The sequence below is a fragment of the Spodoptera frugiperda genome, chromosome 2 (assembly GCF_023101765.2).
Source record: "Spodoptera frugiperda isolate SF20-4 chromosome 2, AGI-APGP_CSIRO_Sfru_2.0, whole genome shotgun sequence".
Lineage (NCBI taxonomy): Eukaryota > Metazoa > Arthropoda > Insecta > Lepidoptera > Noctuidae > Spodoptera > Spodoptera frugiperda.
Window position 1 is genome coordinate 94,269 of NC_064213.1, and position 20,799 is coordinate 115,067.

Sequence of the window (20,799 nt, forward strand, 5' to 3'; positions counted from 1 at the left end):
CTTATTTTGTATAGCTGAGCTATCTTAGGTATGAGTCCCTATTCAATTTGAACAGGAATCTATAATATCCTCCATATAAAAATGAATTCATAATTTCCTGATCTCACTATACCTGAAAAGGACTTTACTAATGTAATAGAAAACAAAATATATTTTCATAATAGTGTTTATTCCATAGGATTCAATAATTTCAATACTATTTTTACAAATCGCTATTGAAGAACTTGGCATTTTTAAGTAAACACTGAGTTAAATACCACGCGCGCTCTTTATTAATTGTTGGCACATTAAAATGTCCAGCATTTTATCCTGCAGGCGCCTTATCGGCTCTGATGACAATTTTGTGATTATCTGATGGCATGCGGTCTAATGCATTTGTGATTAATGCAACTAATTCATTGTGTTGATTTGATGGAAAAATGTTTGAAGTTGTTCATCACAATGGATCTTTTTACTGAGTTGTTGTGTGCGCAACGCTGATCGACTTCTCTTGCTGAATTGTCCATAAAATATATTTGCAAAAATGTATAGTCTTCAACAGGCACTGGCAATAAGGAACCTGTTTGATGATATATTTGAATCCCTGAATCTGCAAGAATATAAATATTTATACAGGTAATTGTATAGCAAATTGTACCACCATGTGGCTCGCAAAATACTGCCACAATACGTTATATCATTTCAAATTAAAACTACTTTAAACCTCGACATTAAACAGCCATCCACGGCAGCTTTAGGCAGTAGGCTTTACCAAGAACACCTTGCTCATGCCACTATAAAATACAACATGTTATAAAATGGTGCTGATTAAGTCTTCGGATTAAAGACTATTATTATGTATTTGACTTATTGTTTACAAAATACACATCACTGACTCGACATATTTTGCACCAACTACATGGTTTTAAAACTAAAAAAAAACGTTTGCCATTATACTTACTAAAAGTAGGCATAAAATTGTCTCGTATAACTTTTGTTGCCCCAAATGATGTCATTTGAAAGCAATTATTGTACTGCTAGATATGAGTCAAAAAATTAACCAATGAATGTAGTGGCTCTGGTGGCGGTACCAATGGCGTCAATTTGACTTGGCCGCTGGCGTAACACAATCCAGAGGCTTCATTTTTGAATTTCAATCCCAATGTGGACACACAATGTTCATTAGTCCAATAGCAACAATTTGCTCTGAACTGTAATCAATTGCCACATTATAACTGAATGCAGCTTTGTGGGGATTAAACACAACATTTCTATCTTGATATCGATTCAGTTCAAGTTCATTTCGCGCTTCGCGTTGCTCATCAGTTTGATTTGCTCTTATATTGCTTTGACTTGCCGTATTTCGAGTTCTGCGGCCTAAGCTTGTACGTCTGGTTGGTAGCATTGTTAAAAACGAAATCCCAACTGAAAATAAAAAGCTCTCATACATTTTCTGCATAACCATGTATACCAAGTTGTAGTATTGTGTGTCACCAAAATTACTAAAAATTAATATGAAGATGTGAACTTACCTTGATTAACAAACACTTATTAGCAAGTAAAAATCTTCTTAGTCTTTAAAACTCGAAAAAATATTAAAATAATCTTTCAGAAATATTGAAAAATATACATTTAATTTTGCATATTTTAAAAAACGCGCAATACGAATGTCAATGTCATTCACACCAATAGACTATATTGAAAGAGCATCGTTTGTTCGAAAACGTGAAAAGAAACTTTAATTTACACAAAATAAATTTCTGAACACACGCGTAACTGTTGATAATTTGTCATTATTTCTGAACGCACGCATAAATATTTGAGGAATTTCTTTTAATGCTTAATGCACTTTTCAACATTTTCAATAGATTTAAAAAAAATACAGACAATTGTTTATTCACCCTTTTCAAATAGTTTATACATAAATGTCAATCATTATTTACAGTATTTGACAGGATGGACAACAAATATTTGACATTAATGTTTATTGAAAACATCTAGCTTTTGCCCGCGAAACAGGAGACCGGCTTCGGTCTCATCCCCACTCCGCGTTGTTCACTGGGTAGTTACACCGATATAGTCTGGCCAATGAGTATCCAGAGTAAAAGCGCGGAAAATTTTAAAAATTAATTAAATTACTAAAATGATTAATAAAAAATAGGGGTTGGTGATAGAAGGGCAAAAACTTAGGGTTGTATGTATTTTTGAATATCGTATCATAAAAAAATAAATAAAAAAAATTTTGTCGAAAAAATGAAAAAAAAAATTTGAGGGGTGGACCACCCTTATTATTTAGGGGTGTGAAAAATAGATGTTAGCCGATTCTCAGACCTACTCAATATGCTTACCAAATTTCAGAGGAATCGGTCGAGCCGTTTCGGAGGAGTTTGGAGACTAACTTTGTGACACGAGAATTTTATATATAAGATTCGTAGACATCTAGCCAGTGCTTACATTATCGCAAGATCTAGTTTACTTCATTACATTCACAGTTTCAGTACAACATAATCGCTACAAGCCGTAGTTATGACGCGTGCTGCAGAATGTACAATTCTCACAAAAATGTTGCATTCTCGAGTTACTCGCGATATAGTTAGTCTCGGAACTTGGTTATTGCATCGTATACTATCATGTTTCGCAGTAAACTTCATTAATATTTTGTTTTACACAAGTTGGAACGACTGTTACTTATAGCAGTAATAAAGACAGTCCTCGGTACTAGGTACGTACTTAATTATGCGTCAATTGAATTTTAGTACTTTCTCCGTTTAGAGGACCACCGGGATCCTATTCTAGATGGCGTAGGAGGGACCGAGCTTAGTATAGCGTGGGCAACGTTAAATGACATTGGACACGAGGAGAAAACACTGAATCTATAAGCATTTTAAATTATAGCTAAGTACTATCCATAGTCACTGTACTGAATATAGCAGACACGTAGAGGCAATAATAATTTATTTTGTGGGACTTATGGCACCTGCCGAAACAAAGTGCAGATGGAGTCGTGCCAGCTCGCTGACTGGGGAATAGTTCCTTAAATTAAAACAACTCCGGGATCCTACCACGTGGACAGTTGAAGCATGAGGAAGTTCCGTCGAGCTCTCTACTCAGTCTCATTAGACTTTAGATTGATGGCGTAACCAGTAGACTTATGGCCAAAATTAATTACTGATTTTAATCCAAAATCTCTGGATCGGTGTATAACAGAAACGCCATTGACGGAATATTTATGTATAATCGATTACACCAAAGATATCGGATCGGGATCGGCTATTAATCGGCCGCTAACGACCTAAACTTTGACATAACTTGCCGAATGTTGACTTGGCTGAACGGTTGGTGTTGTTCCACGCCGTTCTCGTCCTAGATACAAAGTAAAAAACAAATCGAAAACAATAAAAAAGGTTATAATATTAAAGTAAAACCGTCTGCTTGTGTTAAAACTCTGATCAAACACATTATAATATTATTCTGTCATTTTGTGAGAATAAAAATGTAACATGACATCAAGTTTAAGTATAAAAGTAGATATTATTATGCGAGTAAAATGGGTCTAACGTGTTGTAAGAATATGTACGTGACAGGTGAGTTTAAGAATAAGAATATTACATGTGATATGTAGGTACAAGTGGCTTGGGATTTCGCAGTACAAGACGTCTTTTAAACCTGTATACTGAAACACTGAGCGGCATACGTAAGTACCCATTACTCCAAGCGCAGGGCATAGTGTTGCCGCGCCACCTACTGGTATTATGCAGGATTTTCTGCTCATCCGTGCTGGAGGATCACAAGTTTACCATATGTATGTACTACACCTGGATTACTTAGATATTTGAACTTCAATGTACGCTAAAGAATACTGACATACAAGGCGAACTATTCGGCATGACATATTGTTCGAGCTAACGTTTAAATTAAACGAATATCAGCGAAGTATTTACTCACTAGTGGGTCACGACTCTCCCTGCGGAGTGTAGTGCTACTAGATGTGTGTTTCTAATTATGTGTTGAATAATATATATGGGTGGGTATACGTAAGTATGTATAGGTACGAGTCGTGTGATTGTATTAAGTTAATAATTAACAAGGTGTCCCACAGTGGCAGCCTCACAGCGCGGGCTGAGTGACAGTAAGTTGCCTGGCTGGGGCTGCGGCGCGAGGTAATTGCTTGCCAGGTCGCCGTGTGACGCAATCGATCATTTATCACAGTTAGCGAAGTATCGTGTCGACGCTCACTTACAAACAATAATCCCTCGGAGCCCCGTTATACTCTTTCTTTTATCTTGATGAGAAAACTACGACCCTTTGATAAAGTTCCGGAGCGGAGTACCACTGCTCACACGGCCCACGAGAGGCACATACATAGACACAGTGTACAGGCGCTCGGTAACATTGTACCGGCCGCATGTAAAGTTCTTTGTGCGAAGTTTACTTACACATTATAAGTTAAGCAATGTCGGGCGGCCGCGCGCTGCCGGCGCCGGCCCGGCTCTATTCTTTTTGTTTAATGAGGTACTTAGCCAACAACACGTAAATAAAATGTACCTTGTTGTTCATATCTACGCAGCTACTCCAGGTACCTACACAAAGAACAAAACATGTTTGTATAAAGAGGTGTTTTCATTCAATTTAGAACACTAGACCAACAGGTACTGGGGGTACGATCAATAAGAACCACATTTTAATGGTATACCTAGTAAAGTAACCATAAAGTATCCAGATAAGAAATGGTTTTATTTATTACACAGATGTGGGCTGTGATACATTGGGAACAATTCAGATTGATAGCAATATAAGGGAAGCACACAGTCATAACTTTTATTATTATATCGCAAGTCTTAAATCGTAATGCTCATGGTGCGCGATGGAGTGTGATCAATACGCGCGTGCTTTAATACTGGCAGCTTTTTATATGTTTGTATAATACAGGTATACATGTGTGTGGTACTGTATCTTTGGTAGATCTTTCTTAAAAATGTATGAAAGTATAATGAGTACTAGCACGTGGCTGGAAATGAGCTCTAATCTTAATCAAATCTAAATTACATTACGTCATGTTTTGCCTTCGTCCATTATAATTATTTTTCTACGAAATGCCTTGGGTAGGTACAGGACAGTCGTCTTGGAAATTTCATTAATCCTCCAAAGAATTAATAAAGTAGGACGCGACATTAAGTGGAACGTTTGTTCAGTACACAGCGACGTTGTTAAACATTCAGCTCGTAATTCGTGGAGGAGCCACTCGAGATGTTGGTACCGAGCTGTACTGGCGCGCTGTACCACACGACTGTACGACTTCACTACAAACGTCACACTACTGGTGGTGTGTATGAAGGAATGTGTTAGAATGAGCCGCATCCTGTAGATATCATCCTCACAGTGGTGCCGGTCACCGGGCGGAGGGCGGCGCAGGCAGCGCAGCGCGGCCGCGTGCTGCTTCAGGGAATAGTTAACGAACACAAACTTGGCTCTTAATGCAAAGTGAAGGCTCGCGGGAATGACATTAAACAAAAGTACGTTTTTACTTTACTGTGCTTGCGGATCCAAGATGGCGGCCAAAGCTCTTGCATTGTACGAGTATTATGTGCGGGATGAAGGGAGTTTATTTCACTTTATTGCTGCATTCTCCGGGATTACGTATTGTTAGCGTCAGACTGTTATTGTGATTGTCAAAGTGTATTTTTTCATCCTTGGTAATGGAACTTGGAAGGAATTGCAAATGTTCAAAATAAAATGTCGTACATTCGACAAAGTATATTATTTGTACTCAGTTCTATGGTCCCCAAAGGTTATGCAAAAATGAAACTTCCAAGCTAACGTGAAAAGTGAGCGGTCTTTTATGTCGCAATAAACAATATTCGACATTTCAATATATTACACGATCTCAAGAGAATCAGAACATATTTGTAGAGTGGTTTCTGTTCGCCTAGAATTATGGAATTTGGTTAGTAGCATAACAGCTATAGGAAAACATCATATACATACAAAACTGTATTTTTTTATTGATACAACAAAAGAAAAAATAATAATTTCGAACAGAAGTATAATCGGATTTTACAGTAACACGATTGAAAACTCTTAAATCATATACTTATTGAAAATCATGTATAACTACTGAATAGTGGGTGTTACATTTCAACTGTAGTTACACCTCTGTGTTCACCTGCGGGAATTACAAAGCGCGATATTATATAGTTTTTATATACAAATAATGGAACATAAATGGAATGAGTTCATTGTCTCTCTAATGGGCGCTATCTCGCGGACTTTACGTAAGCTAACAGATGTTTTTTTATGTTCATACATTTTTTTTTGTCTCGTAACAGAAAATTAAAGAGCAACAGCAAATGGTATCATATCAAGGGTTCTGTTCAAATTTGTAGTAATTTATTTTTACATTCTTCGTAGTAAAATAAAATATATTTTTAATATGTTTGTAAAATACAAATCCAATTCTTACACACACACAGCATACAATGAAATACAGCGTTCCTTTTCCATACAGACTGTAAAAGTGTGTGAAACATACTTTCTGCTAACAAAACATGTTTGAAAGTGTTATGAATGGCGCCATTATTGTGCCACCGCCGTGACTAACACGATCTTGTTTGTGTGAGCTCCACGACAACACTCCCTATACAACACTCCCTACATCTCGCGTCTACCCACTCTCTGCTTTACCAGTCTCAAAGCGTACGAGTGTCGGCCTCTGTCGATGTACAGAGGGTCCCAACAAGTTAGTTCCCTCCCGTGTACTGGTTGGAAGGCCTCACGAAGGAAACCGTCCCGACCTCTCGCTCGCTATAAGTTACGAGAAAAGTCCGTAAGATGGCGGTGTCACGTTTTATTAGACTACGACACTACAAGCTCATAATAACGCAGATTATGTAGTAAAGTCACTGTTACTCGGTATTTGACAGTACATTAGTACAGTTTGTGGCCCCGTGTGTCATGCAATATTATATTATCTAATCTTGAATCCAACTCGCTGGTCTTCAGACGTGAGACATGACGACTTCTAGACTCATTGGTAGGTTGATGGTGGTCTCAGTCGACTGTATTATTAATTTAGTTTTATAGTTCAGGAGGATTCAGGAAACAGTTCTGAACGTGCTCCACAATACACTTGTGATTTTGTGATGTCAATGTCGAGTGCTATAAGTTTACCAAAGCTACGACAACGGTTTACTACCATGCAAGCTGTTGTCTTCTGTTACCGATAGTACCAATAAACTCTTATTAATAATATAATTAGTAGGTAGTAGAGGAAATCATGAAAATTGAGCAATCTCAGGAAAGCAAGTAAATAAAAGGTTTCATAAATGAATCACCATGTTTCAAAACATTGAAAATTAATTTAGTAAAGTGAATTTCCAGATTACATTGCGTAATTAGTTGCTCCCCTCGAGGACATCCATAATTGGGCCAGCGACGGATTGGCAATTTATTCATTAAACTTTTATTGGCACAAAATTTATGGAATATATTCATTAGGTATATTTATATTAAGCTCCGTTTATAAGTTCATTTGATTACTGACACATTGGTATCCTGATATGATTTGACAAAAACGAAATAAAGTTGTAAGTATCAGATCTCATATAGAGCCGACTGTCCAGTCTATTCGAGTACCACTCGTGTTTGAACATTTGGTTTTTAAAACGCATGTGTATAAAAGGTATTGTTTCTTGATTGAGTCAAGTAATTGTTGTCTGATGTGTAATGAGGAGGTAGTACGGACGATCAGAACTCGCGACATAAATCTACCGGAGCAGGTGTCACCAACAGACGTGTTACTTCTAAGCGATATGTCGGCCGCTTCATAATGGGCTCTGTGGCCGGCCGCGCTATTGGTGACAACCGCCCGTGAATGATATGTGGCCATTGTGGACCAGCCGGTATTGTGCGCTGTACGCGGTTCCCTGCTCAATGCTGACCGTGATACGTATACTAGGTGCTTAATACTTATTAAAGTAGTACAGAAAAGAAGCAATCTGTGGATATCTATTTGCCATTACAATTAAGATGGCGGCGAACTTTGCCGATCGCTCGCACAAATCATGGTAATTGCTTCGATTACGATAACTTCTCGAAATGGCTCCTCTCGTTGCTGTACAACGCCATTATGCACACCTTGCTGGAGGACGATCTGATAACAGATAAAATACACTTGAAAGTGATCGAGGACGCTCGATAGTTTTCGAGCACGGTGATGTACGGATTCGACAAATACATAGCGACTTATATTGACTTCATGATAGTTGTGTACGTGTGTGTACTAGCTGAGCACAGGCTCAGCAGAGGCTGTGGGACGTGACGTCTGTGCTGTGCGCACCACCACGGCGCGGTCCCACATCGAGTTAGTGCGAGCAGTCGTGCGCGCACACACAGCTCCATCCAAACTGTCTCTTACATTCACATCTTTCATTACTTGCGCTGAGTTAGGAGAATTGTACGTTCCAAGTAGGAATCATAATGCCAACTCGAATTTTGTAACCATTGAATATTATACAAATTGTTATTAAAGACAGTTTATTTTACGAGTATTTACAATTTTTTATCAACTAGGTAATATGATGAAGGGATAGCACAGCTCGGTGCAATTATGTGTACTTGTAGAGAATGACTTTTAAAATAAATACAAATCGAATGCTGTCTGAAATATTACAATGGTTTTCAAAGTCTTAAATGACTTTATTACAGTTACTGCGGCAAACATTCCTCGCTCATACATGAGTGTAAGCAGCCAAGCGTTGGAAGTAGCAGTACATGGAGCACACGTGCCATTAACTGGGATATTAATAGAACATAATACATTATTCAATATATCGGCTGGTGATCGGGACGTGCGCCATTTAACGTGATTTATTACAAGACGCGCCAACTAGCCTGAGGGATCGTACACAAATATTTAGTTAGGGATTTACTAAAAATGTAGTCTTCTCAACTTATACATACAAACATGTTTAGTGTCAACCTGAAGTTATAATAACTCGATTGTAAATTAGGTACGTAATACACCATTAGCTTGCCTGCAGTTCGAACCATTTTATACTCGTACCTTGTTACTCGTAGCGTTGCGGCGTACTGCACACAAACGCAACACAAACGCTGCATCAACAAGTACATACATTATGTGACTTGTACGATACATACATAATTATACAATCTGGTTTAAGAAATTAACCAACCATGCATGTATTAGAAAATATTATAACTATGTTGCTCATTTCACGTTTATATTTACTGCATCAAATGTTACGAGCAGTATCACGAGTAGTAACTCTGCAGTGCTTTTGTTTGTTTGTGCTTAGCAAGCAACGTGTCTATGAACTGATATTCCTTTGAGGTAGAAATGTGAAGCAAGCAAGGTATGGACTCAAAGATATAATATTTAGTAGTCACAGAGGGTCAAAACCTGAGGCTTCATTAGTTACTCTGTATGTCGTTAGGTGGCACTATGTTGCCCCCAAATAGTTGGTTGGAATTCAAAAATTATACTAAACATTTTTAACAAAGTTTTTTCATGTATGGTGTTAATAAAATGATTAAAAATAATGAATTATTAGTTGGGCAAATTATTTATTCTTCGGAAAGAAAGGGTCCACATGAACTCGTAAGGTAGGCTGTATTTTTTAATGCCTAAATAGAATTTTAGAGATGTTGTTTATGATATTTGATGATAATATTTATAAAATAGGAAAAGTTTATAAAGAAAAATGCAATATTTCATTACAAATACATTTATTTAACGAAGCTTAATTAAGTAATAAATATTTACAAATAAATTATTACACACACAGAAGGCACTGGTCGCGCGGTGTACAGAATGCTCTTTGGTATTGTTGCATTCAGTGTCATTCACATTAATACATTGTTTACCGCTATTTTATAGCATTCATTCATAAATACTTTAACTATTAGTCGTAGAGTTATTTATTTTGTTGAACATTTTATGAAACATAGAAAATACATCATGAAAAGGTGATGTAATCACTTAACGAGCAACTCGACTCGTTGGATACCATGGTCCGTGGTGAGTAACTCGAGAGCAGGCATACACTTGCAGCCAAACATCCCCATGACTTGACACAAACTACTGGAAGCAAGTTGTTCAGGAAGCATCTCAATAATGTCTAATTAAACGAGTATATAAAATAAAATATGACATACCGTTGTATAATTGGATTTGTCAAAAGGGAATGTGACAAACTTGAGGCAGCTCCGAACGCAATTTGTCATAATTTGAAGAGGGCACGCGAGCCCGCGACTCCAGAATTAAGTTTTAATTAGGTACGATACGCCACTGGAAACTTTCACCATGTTCTATATAATTGAGCAAATATTTTCACTAACATTAATGATGTTGATGTTAGTGAGTTTATGTTCATATTATTATTTTTCCAAAGGTCCTTAACAAAATGACGTTATTTACACGTGAAAATTACATCAGTAATATTGAATCGATATACTTTAAAGTGTGTCACTTGACGACCTATCAGTGCTGTACAAGCGACCTCTATGTACTCATGTATCACAGTCGAAGTATGTAACAAGTTATTGTTCGCGTCCAGGGTGCACTCGAGCACTGGCACTATCACAACCGTCCCTCCTCTACCATCTATGACTAGCAGTCGACTCCTCGCGTGTTCAGAACTTGTGCTCGCCCATGTTCTTTGACTTCTCATCAGCGCTCTTTTCGGCTGGTTTCTTCTCTCCATCTTCTGTTAAATAAATGAAAACATTTTATGGACTGGACTTATTTATAATTAACACTATTAAACCAGTCAAAATGGTGAGATTGTTGACTTGTGATAAAATACTGTTATTTTTCATTGAATGAGTAAAACCTCTGCACTGACTTACCGAGGGGTTTAGGTTTGGGCTCGTTCCACGGCTGTACGTCAGCAGAGATGAACAGCAGGTAGAACAAGTTGGCCAGGAAGTAGAATGCTACTGATATGAAGAATACTTTCCGCCAGTCTGCCGCACTTGTCTGTAATGCAAGCAATGCATTGATCAACGACCTTTAAATGGTTATTTTAAGTTGGCAAAGGAAAATAGTTGTGATGTTTCAGGCACTGACCTCATCTTCAACAACGAAGGAGACACTCAGGGGAGCTAAGATCGAGAAGATCGCTCCGATGCCATTGGTGAAGCCCATCATCGTACTCGCGTGGTTCGGAGACAAGTCAATGTGGGACAACTGGAATTAAAAATAATTATGACAGTAACTCATAATTATATCAACAATTCAGATTTGTATTTGGCAGTACTAGTAGTGGAACGTACCATGAACCCGACGTAGTGGGCGCCGTTGAGGCCGCAAGTGACGGTGAGGATGATGACGGCGAGCGACAGGTTGCCGGCCGGCAGGTACGACAGACCCAGCAGAGCTATCGCGGGACCCCATTGTGCTGCAATATTACAGTGAAATATTATTATGTTTTCTCTTTATCTTTTATAGTAAAAGGCAAACATAATGCTTTATACTGGGTTCATAATACATATTATACGACTGAACTAAAATCTAAAACTTAACATCAATACAGTAAACGTGTCAATTACCGATAGTGTTGAATATTCTGCGGGAGGTGACTAGTTTGATGATCTTCCTGTTCACCAAGAAGTCCGCCAGCCAGCTGAAGAAGAAGCTGAGGATGTACATGGCGACGTACGGCAGAGCTGACAGCTGTCCGTTCTGGAATCAGAAATAGACGCGGTAAATGTAATTGGAATAAAGACATTATAAAGAAATCCAGTACAACAATTTTCGCAAACACATAAAGTAAGGAACCGTGACGTACCTCTTTAATGTCCACATTCAGAACATTCTTCATGTATGATGGTAACTCGGTGAGCAGCGTCCAGAATCCTAAGTTCTGACCGCTGTGTGCCAGCAAGATCGCCCAGAATGGAAGACAAGTCAGGATACCTTTCCAAGGAGTTGGCATTTTCTGGTGAACAATATTATATGAATTAGTGTCATGTAGAGTAGAAGACAAGAAAGTCAAAGTTGTATTTTGATCGTTTACCTCGTGTCCAATTTCGTTGGAGCCAGCGTTGAGCTCGATGTAGTTCCTCTCCTCCTTGGAGATCCAGCGGCTGGAGCCGGGCGTGGAGTCTCCGAACACGACCCACAGCACGGACCACACGAGGCAGCAGATGCCGGCCACGTAGAACACGGACGGCCAGCCCCACGGACTGGCGGCCAGCATGCCCGACGTCAGCAGCTCCACGATTGTGCCCAGCTGTGCACCTAGTCAGTCGTGTTCACAATTAATATTGCATAGTTTCTCTACCCGCAAATAACAATACTTAACTACTTGAGCTCTATATTCAGCTAAATCTATACTAATATATAAAGCTGAAGAGTTTGTTTGATCTAATCTCAGGAACTACTTATCCGATTTGAATAATTATTTTAGTGTTGCATAGTGCATTTATCGAGGAAGGTTATAAGCTATAAATCATCACGCTATGACCAATAGGAGCCAAGCAGAGCGGGTGAAACCGCGCGGAAGTAGCTAGTTCATTATAAATGTAACATGATCCATTGCGTAGTCTTTAATGTGCACAAGAAAATCAATACTCTTTGGTTTATCTGTAATGATTTATTTTCTAAAAACATAGAAATTGAAACTTGTTTATTCAGAACACAATCTCTAGCACTAACGTTGAAATTGCAAACGATTTTTAAACGGAAGTGAAACAAATTGATTTGTGCGAGTGTCGGCGTTACCCCGAGGAATAAACTGCAGTTGTTCACAAATTCAGTTAGTGAGTAACTGCGGGCCGGCAGTGGAGCTCTTACAGGGATATAATAGACTGCGCACTTACCTACAAACGTTCACTAGTCATTTGGGAAATTGTTGATAATTTTATTATTAACAAAGGATGTTACTTTCAAATCTGTAAATGATTGTAATATGTATGGGCGTCATAACGCGCTGAAAGGTCGAGACTCGACACTACTTAAAGTTATTGGTCCGAACCTCTCTCCGGGGAGATTGATGTTCTCGACTTATGAAAGTAAGGAGAATGAGAGTGTATCTGTTTTTGCACCAACAATATACGTATAGCGTTATAAGCTACAACATGTTATATTTAGCAATGTATATGACATTCAGTAAAATAATAGTTTACCAGCGTAGACGAAGGTGCCGAGGCGGCTGCGCTCGGAGACGGGCACCCAGTGGCCGAGCACGCCGTGCAGGCTGGGGTACAGCAGGCCCTGCACCAGCCCCATCACGATGCGGCACGCGCACACCGCCATGTAGTCGCCCTGCAACACGCACGTACCAATGTTGTGGATGATCGGCCCACTAGTGCGCCACTCTAAGCCTAGATTTATGACATTTGGCAAACATCTACAGATATTAGCTGTTACTTTCATGTTTTTACTTCTGTAGTGTACGACAGCATTACTTTAAGAAGTACCTTTAATATACACAGTGTCCTATGACATCGCTAACATAGACAAATAGCTCGGTTGTCCTGTTGCTCAGTAGATGGAGGCCGTGCAAGGCGCTCATGATGCAGGGGTCGTACCCTCGGCGCCACTAATGGCCGCCATCAATATAAAGCACGAACAGGCGCGAGAGTTAATTGGGGGATTTATTGTCAGGGTTTTGTTCTTCCTTTATTTTTGTCTGAGAATATTTTTACTTCTGTTGCAATTTCCTCAACTTCAACTTACATTTAGAAAATATTGTTTCTAAAACTGTTCCTACTTCTTGTATGTGTAATTAAATATTTTTTGTAGTTAGTCTGTACTTCACAATGTAACCAAAGAAGATTAAAAGGTCCATTAAGTATTTATTTTTGTCTTTTCACAAAAGACAAAAATAAAATATTTGTCGACGGCGCGGCGCGGCGCCCGGTCCATGATTGTCTTGTAACCCTCTAAAAGGGTCTATTTTAGAAAGAGCTCCCGCAAACAGAGGAAAATACTTCATTATAATTATGTAGCTACAGTCGCGGAACAAACAAACAGGACACCTCGTGGTGTGTTGTTGTTTGTCCGCTGGTATCAGATAAGTACCTTCATTACTTTCATGTTGCCCTAGTACACCGAGGAAGTCAGATGCAGCCCCCTATACTATGTAGAAGATTTGCAATTTGTGTCTTGCTGCTTACCTACACATCACGTTTATCTATTATAACCTAATTTCTGAAACAATTAATTTGCTCAAATCCATAAATGGTCATGTGACTGGGTATCAAGTCTCGGTGAGTGTGCTTTTTATTGAGTTCCATGATGTTTACGAAAGGTTTCCGCGCGCGAACCACAAACACACTGTAAACATGGCCGCCACTGATTCCGCTGCGTTTTTCAATCAACATGGATGTGTACTCAGATATTGGACGAAATTAATGCACACGTATTGTTTGCTTGGCTTTAATTAATCATCATCAGAGTTTCGTGTGTTCTGTCTGTTTATATTTTGCGTATTTCTGATCCTCTCACCGCGTGGTACGTATACGTCGTATACATCACGAAGGCATTTTCACGGATACCTGATTCGCGACTGATATAAAACTATGACGTAGTAACGTAGGTGACAAAGTCTCCACTCCGTACGTTCAACGATCCAACAATATAAAATGATGGGAATTCAATAAAATGAGTGAAGTTAATAGAGTCAAGTGTCACAACGCGCCCACAAGGAGTCCCGCCATATCCCGCCCTGCTGGCCCGCAGCCAAACGTTCCTCGCAGCGTCGTCACCCCGACACCCTGGGGCTTTATGTTATTCCCAACTTATTCTTTAAAGACTCGTTTATTGTAAGAATGTACCTATTGGATAATGTTCTCTGTGCTAAAAATGTATGTACAAAAATCCTTTATACTGAACAAAAATAGTATTAACATAATTATATTAACCTCCCGTCTGTTGTGGTAGATACAGTTTTATACACACAGAGTAGTAAATGCAATATTGTACAAGAAGTAGTAGATTACCTTGATAGCAGCGATGGGCAGCAGGAGGTTGACGACGCCGGTGGTTGCCATGGAGATGAGCATGAGGTACTTGCCCCCGAAGCGGCCGGCGATGTACCCCGCGGGGATCTGCAGCACGATGTAGCCCCAGAAGAACGAGGACAGGATGGTGTCCTGGATGCTGCGCGTCCAGTGGGTGAACACCTGCACACATACGCCATACATGTTCAATTAGATCTTTGAAAAATTATGAGGAGATATGCCACAGACTGAGCACAGTTTCATTAAATATATTTTTTTACTTTTTGAATATTTAGCCATTACAAACAGCACAGGTGTAGGTCCGCACTGGCAGCACTACTCCACCACCATACAAAGGGTAGTAAAGATTGAATGATGGCTGCTATTGACGCGTATTATTGTAATATTATGCGATGGAAGCAGCCATAACATCGATTTATGTCCAACACACGAGCCGTCACAGCCAGCCGCCACCGCTGTGTGAGATGGAGGTAAATAAGGGGATTTTGAAGATGTGGTTTTAACACCAAAACATTAAACTGATTTCTATTGCTATAATAATATAATCTTCTTAAAAATGTTAAAGTTTAGTAATTTAGTTTCTCAGCAAACTGCCTCAGTAAGTGACTTAAGACAAACAATTAAAGTATAAGCCGGAGACACACGGGGTCCCTGCGCCAAGTCGCTCGTGTATCGTTAGCCGGGACGTGCCCGACGACGGCGGCGCACAGTGGACCGAAACGGGCCGGTAGTGGACTTAGCAATGATAAAAAAAAGTTTTAATATTTTTAATTTTTGAATATCGGGTTGCATTAATCTATTGATTATAAGAAACTATTTCTGAGGTGGTTTTTCTGATAACTTAGTATTTTCGGAGTAAATAACACTCAAACTTATTTTTGTATGGAGCAAAACAAAAAACAATCCAAATCTCGGAATTCTCAAATTTTCTCAAACAATTGACTTCACCCATGCATAAAACGTATTTTTGTCCTATTTTAGCGCCTATGCTCGGGTCACGATTTTTCCCGATTTGGCCGCAATTTCAATTTTTGTTCTTAATTCCACACCACCCTAGAGGTTAAGAACTAGGCGCGTTTTTAGGGTTCCGTAGCCAAATGGCAAAAAACGGAACCCTTATAAATTCGTCGTGTCTGTCTGTATGTCTGTCTGTCTGTCCGTCTGTCCGTCCGTCCGTCCGTATGTCACAGCCATTTATTTCCAAAACTGTTGGGCCTACATAGTTGAAACTTTGTAAGATGGTGTATTTCGGTAACCGCTATTAGAATTTTGAATAAAAATAATAAATTTAAAAATTAAAGGGGGGCACTCCATACATGGAACTGATTCAAAAAATTTTTTTTTCGGCTTACGTATCCGTGATGGGTGCCTATGGATAGGTCTTTAAAAAAGACATTAAGGTTCCTAAAACCACTTTTCGTCAAAATCAATCGTTTGAAAGTTAGACGCTTCCAAAGTGGAAAAATGTGTGTCCCCTCTAACTTTTAAAATAAGAGAGTGAAAAAACTGAAAAAAATATATGCTGTAGATTTCAATGGAAACTAACAAAGAAAATTGGTTTGAACGAGATATCATTATTAGTTTTTAAGAAATAAAACATTTTCAAAAACCGCAAATATAACTTTGTCGCTCATACAAACACTATGTAAAACCAAGTTATTTTACAACTTTTATATTATGTCATCTACTTGCTGTTACGGAACCCTTCATGAGCGAGTCCGACTCGCACTTGGCCAGTTTTTTTTTATAGTGGTGTCCCCTTTAGGTCTCATCCACCATGAATCAATAAAATAAATAAAAAGCATTATTAATAATCGTAAATATATATTCATAACCATAAATCTTAAACAAAATATACAAATACATTTAACATTATTCTATAAATTATAAAATCACAAATTATTACAAGTAAATCACACGTAATTGTTTTAATTTAATCACTGTCAAGACTATCTACGTTAACGAATGCAAAATTTTCCTTTGTTGAAATTAGTGGATCAGAGCTGCTCAAAATACATATCTTCATTTATAGATGTTCTATTGCATTTCCTGGAATGGTTTTGACGGTACCTACGAAAGTCTTTATTTCTAGATTCGGCCGCTTCTTCAGATAAGTGTCCAATTGGTATTAGACCAAAACTTTCAATGATAGCTGCACCATACATAAGAACTTTATGAACACTTGAAGGTATATAGTACCAGCTGTACAATTTAAATACAGTTGCATTATGGCTTGAGCATATTCGTGAAATTTGTCTGTGTCAAGCTGATAGCCCGACGAAATTGCTACTAAAATTATGGAAAACCGCCTAATTAGGTCCTCATTGATACCAGTTATTTCAGCAGTCACGTTCGGGCTTGCAAAAAATCTTCTAGCGGTGTTTCCGTCATTGGTGGAGCCATGACTTTGTTTGACAACGTCAATCAAAAGTCCCATCCTATTTTTAAACGCGCCTTGTATATTTTTCTACCTGTTTTCCATAATGCACTTGTTGTCTCCCTTTACAGTCCATGAGCTTTTTGCCATCTTCTATTTAAATTAAAACAATACTTTGCACAATTTGATTTCACGGTCTTTTTATGTTCATCACTTAATTCGTCTACAAGTTTGGACCTTATCTCATTGTACAAGCTATCACTATTTTTATACTACCACCACTGTCAATGTTTTTAAGGGTAACGAAGAGGTCAAGGTTTGTCACAAAATTTTGAAACATCTTCACAAACGCGGTTATCACAAATAATGAATAATGTGTAGGGGTAGTACGTCTTTTACGTTGGATAATAGAACACTGAAGTGGATTGAATGCAACTGAATATCTTGTGCTATGTTGATGCACCAATCACGTTCCGACACGTCATAACTTGTGGTTGTGTACGTGCTCTCTTATCACTAAATTCTCGGAAATATGTGTAAAACAAACGACTGCGAATTATAAAACAAAAAAAAATTTTTTTTCATTCAAAATACAAATGGCTATATCTCTCAAACTACTAGTTAAATAAAAAAAAGTTCCTGATGATAAAAGTTTATAAATAATACCTAGATACCAAAAATATACATTTCATTTCTTAAGTCCAAACTTTGTACATCCCAGCCCACTGTGCGGCGGCGCTCGCTTCAAATGATACTTTTTGCGACAATACCACTAAAGTCTGCGGGATTTTTTCCGGTTTAATGATATCCCCGCACAGGGTTACCGCTCGCGGCGACATTCTGTAGTATTCTGAAGGTAGCCCCGTTTATTTTGAACTTACTTAGTGCATGCACATAATTTACATACTAAGGGTAGTTGATGAAACTTTGTAAAGATTAAATTTTAGTGTTCTAAAAAATACTTTGAAATCTGTAATAGCTCTTTGTGGTAATTACATTTATTACAAGAGAAGCCATTAAGAAAAAGCTAACACACTCGTACATTTGAGATTCCATTATTCGAAACTGTACAGTACAACTGTACACCAGTAACAAATACGTTCACCTAGCGTCCCTGAGCGTTTAACTGTTCGTAGAAAATAAAGAGTTGTAAAAAAGTCGTTGCTACATAGACGATATTAAAGCTGACTATTCGTGAGATAATTCCCCCGAGAGCTTCGTCTCACGGCGTGCAGATGGCGCTAATAGTCGCGTTTGAATTGTCTACTGACTGCCAGTACTTTGTGAAGGAGCTGTAAGTTTTTATTTCTGGATGAACTCCAAGTGGGGCCGTTATCGTGACAATTTACCTGGATGCTGTTTGTGTAGCTTGGAGCAAACAAAGCGGGTCATGTTACATTTTATTGTGAAGACAAATAGAATTATCGTTTGCTGAAATAATTATACACTGAAATAATGATAAATCTTGTCTGGTAAACTACACTACAGTGTTTTACATGACACAGGACTTGCAAGAAGTGGGTGATACTTTTTATACGTGACTCTGTTTATCTGATAGACCCAAGAGATTAGTGGTAAACTAAGTAGTGATCTTTAGTAAGTGTAACTTCCTTCATAAGTAAATCCATGACAGCTTCTCTTTACAAACTGTTATATAGTACATATAACGTACCGGGTGTCCGTAGCTGTTGTTGGAGGTCATGGCGACGATGCCGACGCTCATGGAGACGCGCGTGGCGTAGGAGACGGTGGTGGCCAGGAACATCAGGCACGCCATCACGTGCCGCATGCCCAGCACCCGACCTGCCGACACACACATCATTCGGTTTAGTATACAGTTGCAGCGATTAGGACTATCACTACTACTACTGATTTAGTTTGGTTGCGATTTGGTTATACACGTTAACTGTTATGCCGGTCACCGGTGACCGGAGTCTTCAACAGTTTTCTGGTGGCAGTAAAAAAACAATATCTTAGACATAAGATAAATACATTCTTAACAAACATTAATCCTGTAATATTCCACAAATTGAATTAACGGATGAATCTATTGTACGAATGAAGTAAGTGTTGGAGAGTGACATCTCCGTCGGGTGCATTAATAAAGTGCACGCATTGTCACGTCGGCGGCGCCATTACACAAATGAAGCACCTGCCGCCTGCAGCCCGCGGTATTTACAGCGGCACCTGCGGCCGCGGACCGTGGCGCGTCGCGTGTTGGATGCAATGGGCTTTACTGTAATATGATAATTGGACTTATGATGTATTTTACCTTAGTTTTCAGGACAATACTTTCCATTCAGAATCAAATCGAGTGTAATAATCTATTCGTGATCGTGTTTCAGCTTAGTATCAGGATTTACGTGAATAAGTTTGTTTGTTTATTAAAATTGTACTCCATATTTCATGGCTCACGTTACTGTGTCTCGACGCTGGCTTGTTAATGTATAGCAAAGAACTGAAAGTTTTATACAAGATGCACGATAAGAACATGCTCATATTCCCGCGAGATTACCTCGACACAACTTACGAGTTTAATTTCCTGAATTACATAAACATACTACGTTAGTTTAGGAGCGTTATACTTTATACATCTTGAGTAAACTACCAGATAAAGTGGAAAAAGTGTAATATATGATATGAATGCGGGAATATAGCAGACAGCTCTCGTTGCATATATAATGCATGCTATGCGTATAACGGACGGCGTATCTGGTGAAATAACAGCGGGCCACAACACGCGGGGCATTAACAAGCAGCGCACATAAAGCATTCGCGCGCTGACAGAACGTGTTCGTATCTAAAAACTCATTTTGTAACTGTCGCCCTTAAAGGGGAAACCGAGACACCTCACATCCCCCGCCCCGCACCGCGCGCCCCGCCACCGCCGCCCGCCGCGGGACGTTCACAAATAAAAGAGAAGCTTTCAATTAATTGTTCAGATAAAAAGGTTCCCTTGATAAATAACTTCAGCTTCGAAATAACTTCAAGTTCTTAAGTGACTGCCCGCTGATGGATGTGAACAATTAGACAATGTTCCCAAATCAGAATTGATAAGCCGCTCATTGGAAATTAAATTAGAAAACTGACTGACATTGATATTACGAATATTAATCTTTCCTAAGGGTTGAATGCTGCGAGAAACATGACCTGCGTTTAAAGTTATAAAAGTCATTAAACCTCGATTTCATTGCAGAGAAAATGCAGTTGCTGCGTTAGGGAGGGCTTCCCTTCAGTGCAGTTGTGACATTATAACTAGTCGATGAGCAAATCATTTCCAATTACAACGTGGTATGACAAAATATTTACTCCCTAATATGAAAAGGTCAATATTTCTTTACTTAATTCCAACACAAGTCAGAACAGTTGTGTCAATAAATTGTATCGCAATACAAGAGCAAAATAGATTTCCTTTCTTTTGAACCTTTTCTGAGTTATCAGTACACCGTGTGTTGGAC

The 20,799-nt window shown here is 38.7% G+C and overlaps 1 protein-coding gene and 1 long non-coding RNA gene across 2 annotated transcripts in view; both read right to left on the minus strand.

Annotated features, from left to right (window-relative positions):
- Positions 1-152: 152 nt before the first annotated feature.
- On the minus strand, positions 153-2,411 carry LOC126911586 (uncharacterized). Its single transcript, XR_007706120.1, has 3 exons — positions 1,512-2,411; positions 937-1,404; positions 153-589 (listed from the first exon to the last, which is right to left on the minus strand). It is a non-coding gene; the product is annotated as an uncharacterized LOC126911586 (long non-coding RNA).
- Positions 2,412-9,706: 7,295 nt separating this feature from the next.
- LOC118269420 (putative inorganic phosphate cotransporter) overlaps positions 9,707-20,799 on the minus strand; it is a 30,810-nt gene continuing 19,717 nt past the window's right edge. The window contains exons 2-11 of the mRNA XM_050699062.1: positions 19,014-19,144; positions 14,944-15,126; positions 13,126-13,264; positions 12,015-12,238; positions 11,787-11,936; positions 11,548-11,680; positions 11,272-11,396; positions 11,066-11,185; positions 10,846-10,975; positions 9,707-10,703 (exon numbers count right to left, since the gene is read on the minus strand). Coding sequence (XP_050555019.1) covers positions 10,630-10,703; positions 10,846-10,975; positions 11,066-11,185; positions 11,272-11,396; positions 11,548-11,680; positions 11,787-11,936; positions 12,015-12,238; positions 13,126-13,264; positions 14,944-15,126; positions 19,014-19,144 — 1,409 coding nt within the window. The 3' untranslated portion in view covers positions 9,707-10,629. The remainder of the gene's footprint in view (positions 10,704-10,845; positions 10,976-11,065; positions 11,186-11,271; positions 11,397-11,547; positions 11,681-11,786; positions 11,937-12,014; positions 12,239-13,125; positions 13,265-14,943; positions 15,127-19,013; positions 19,145-20,799) is intronic.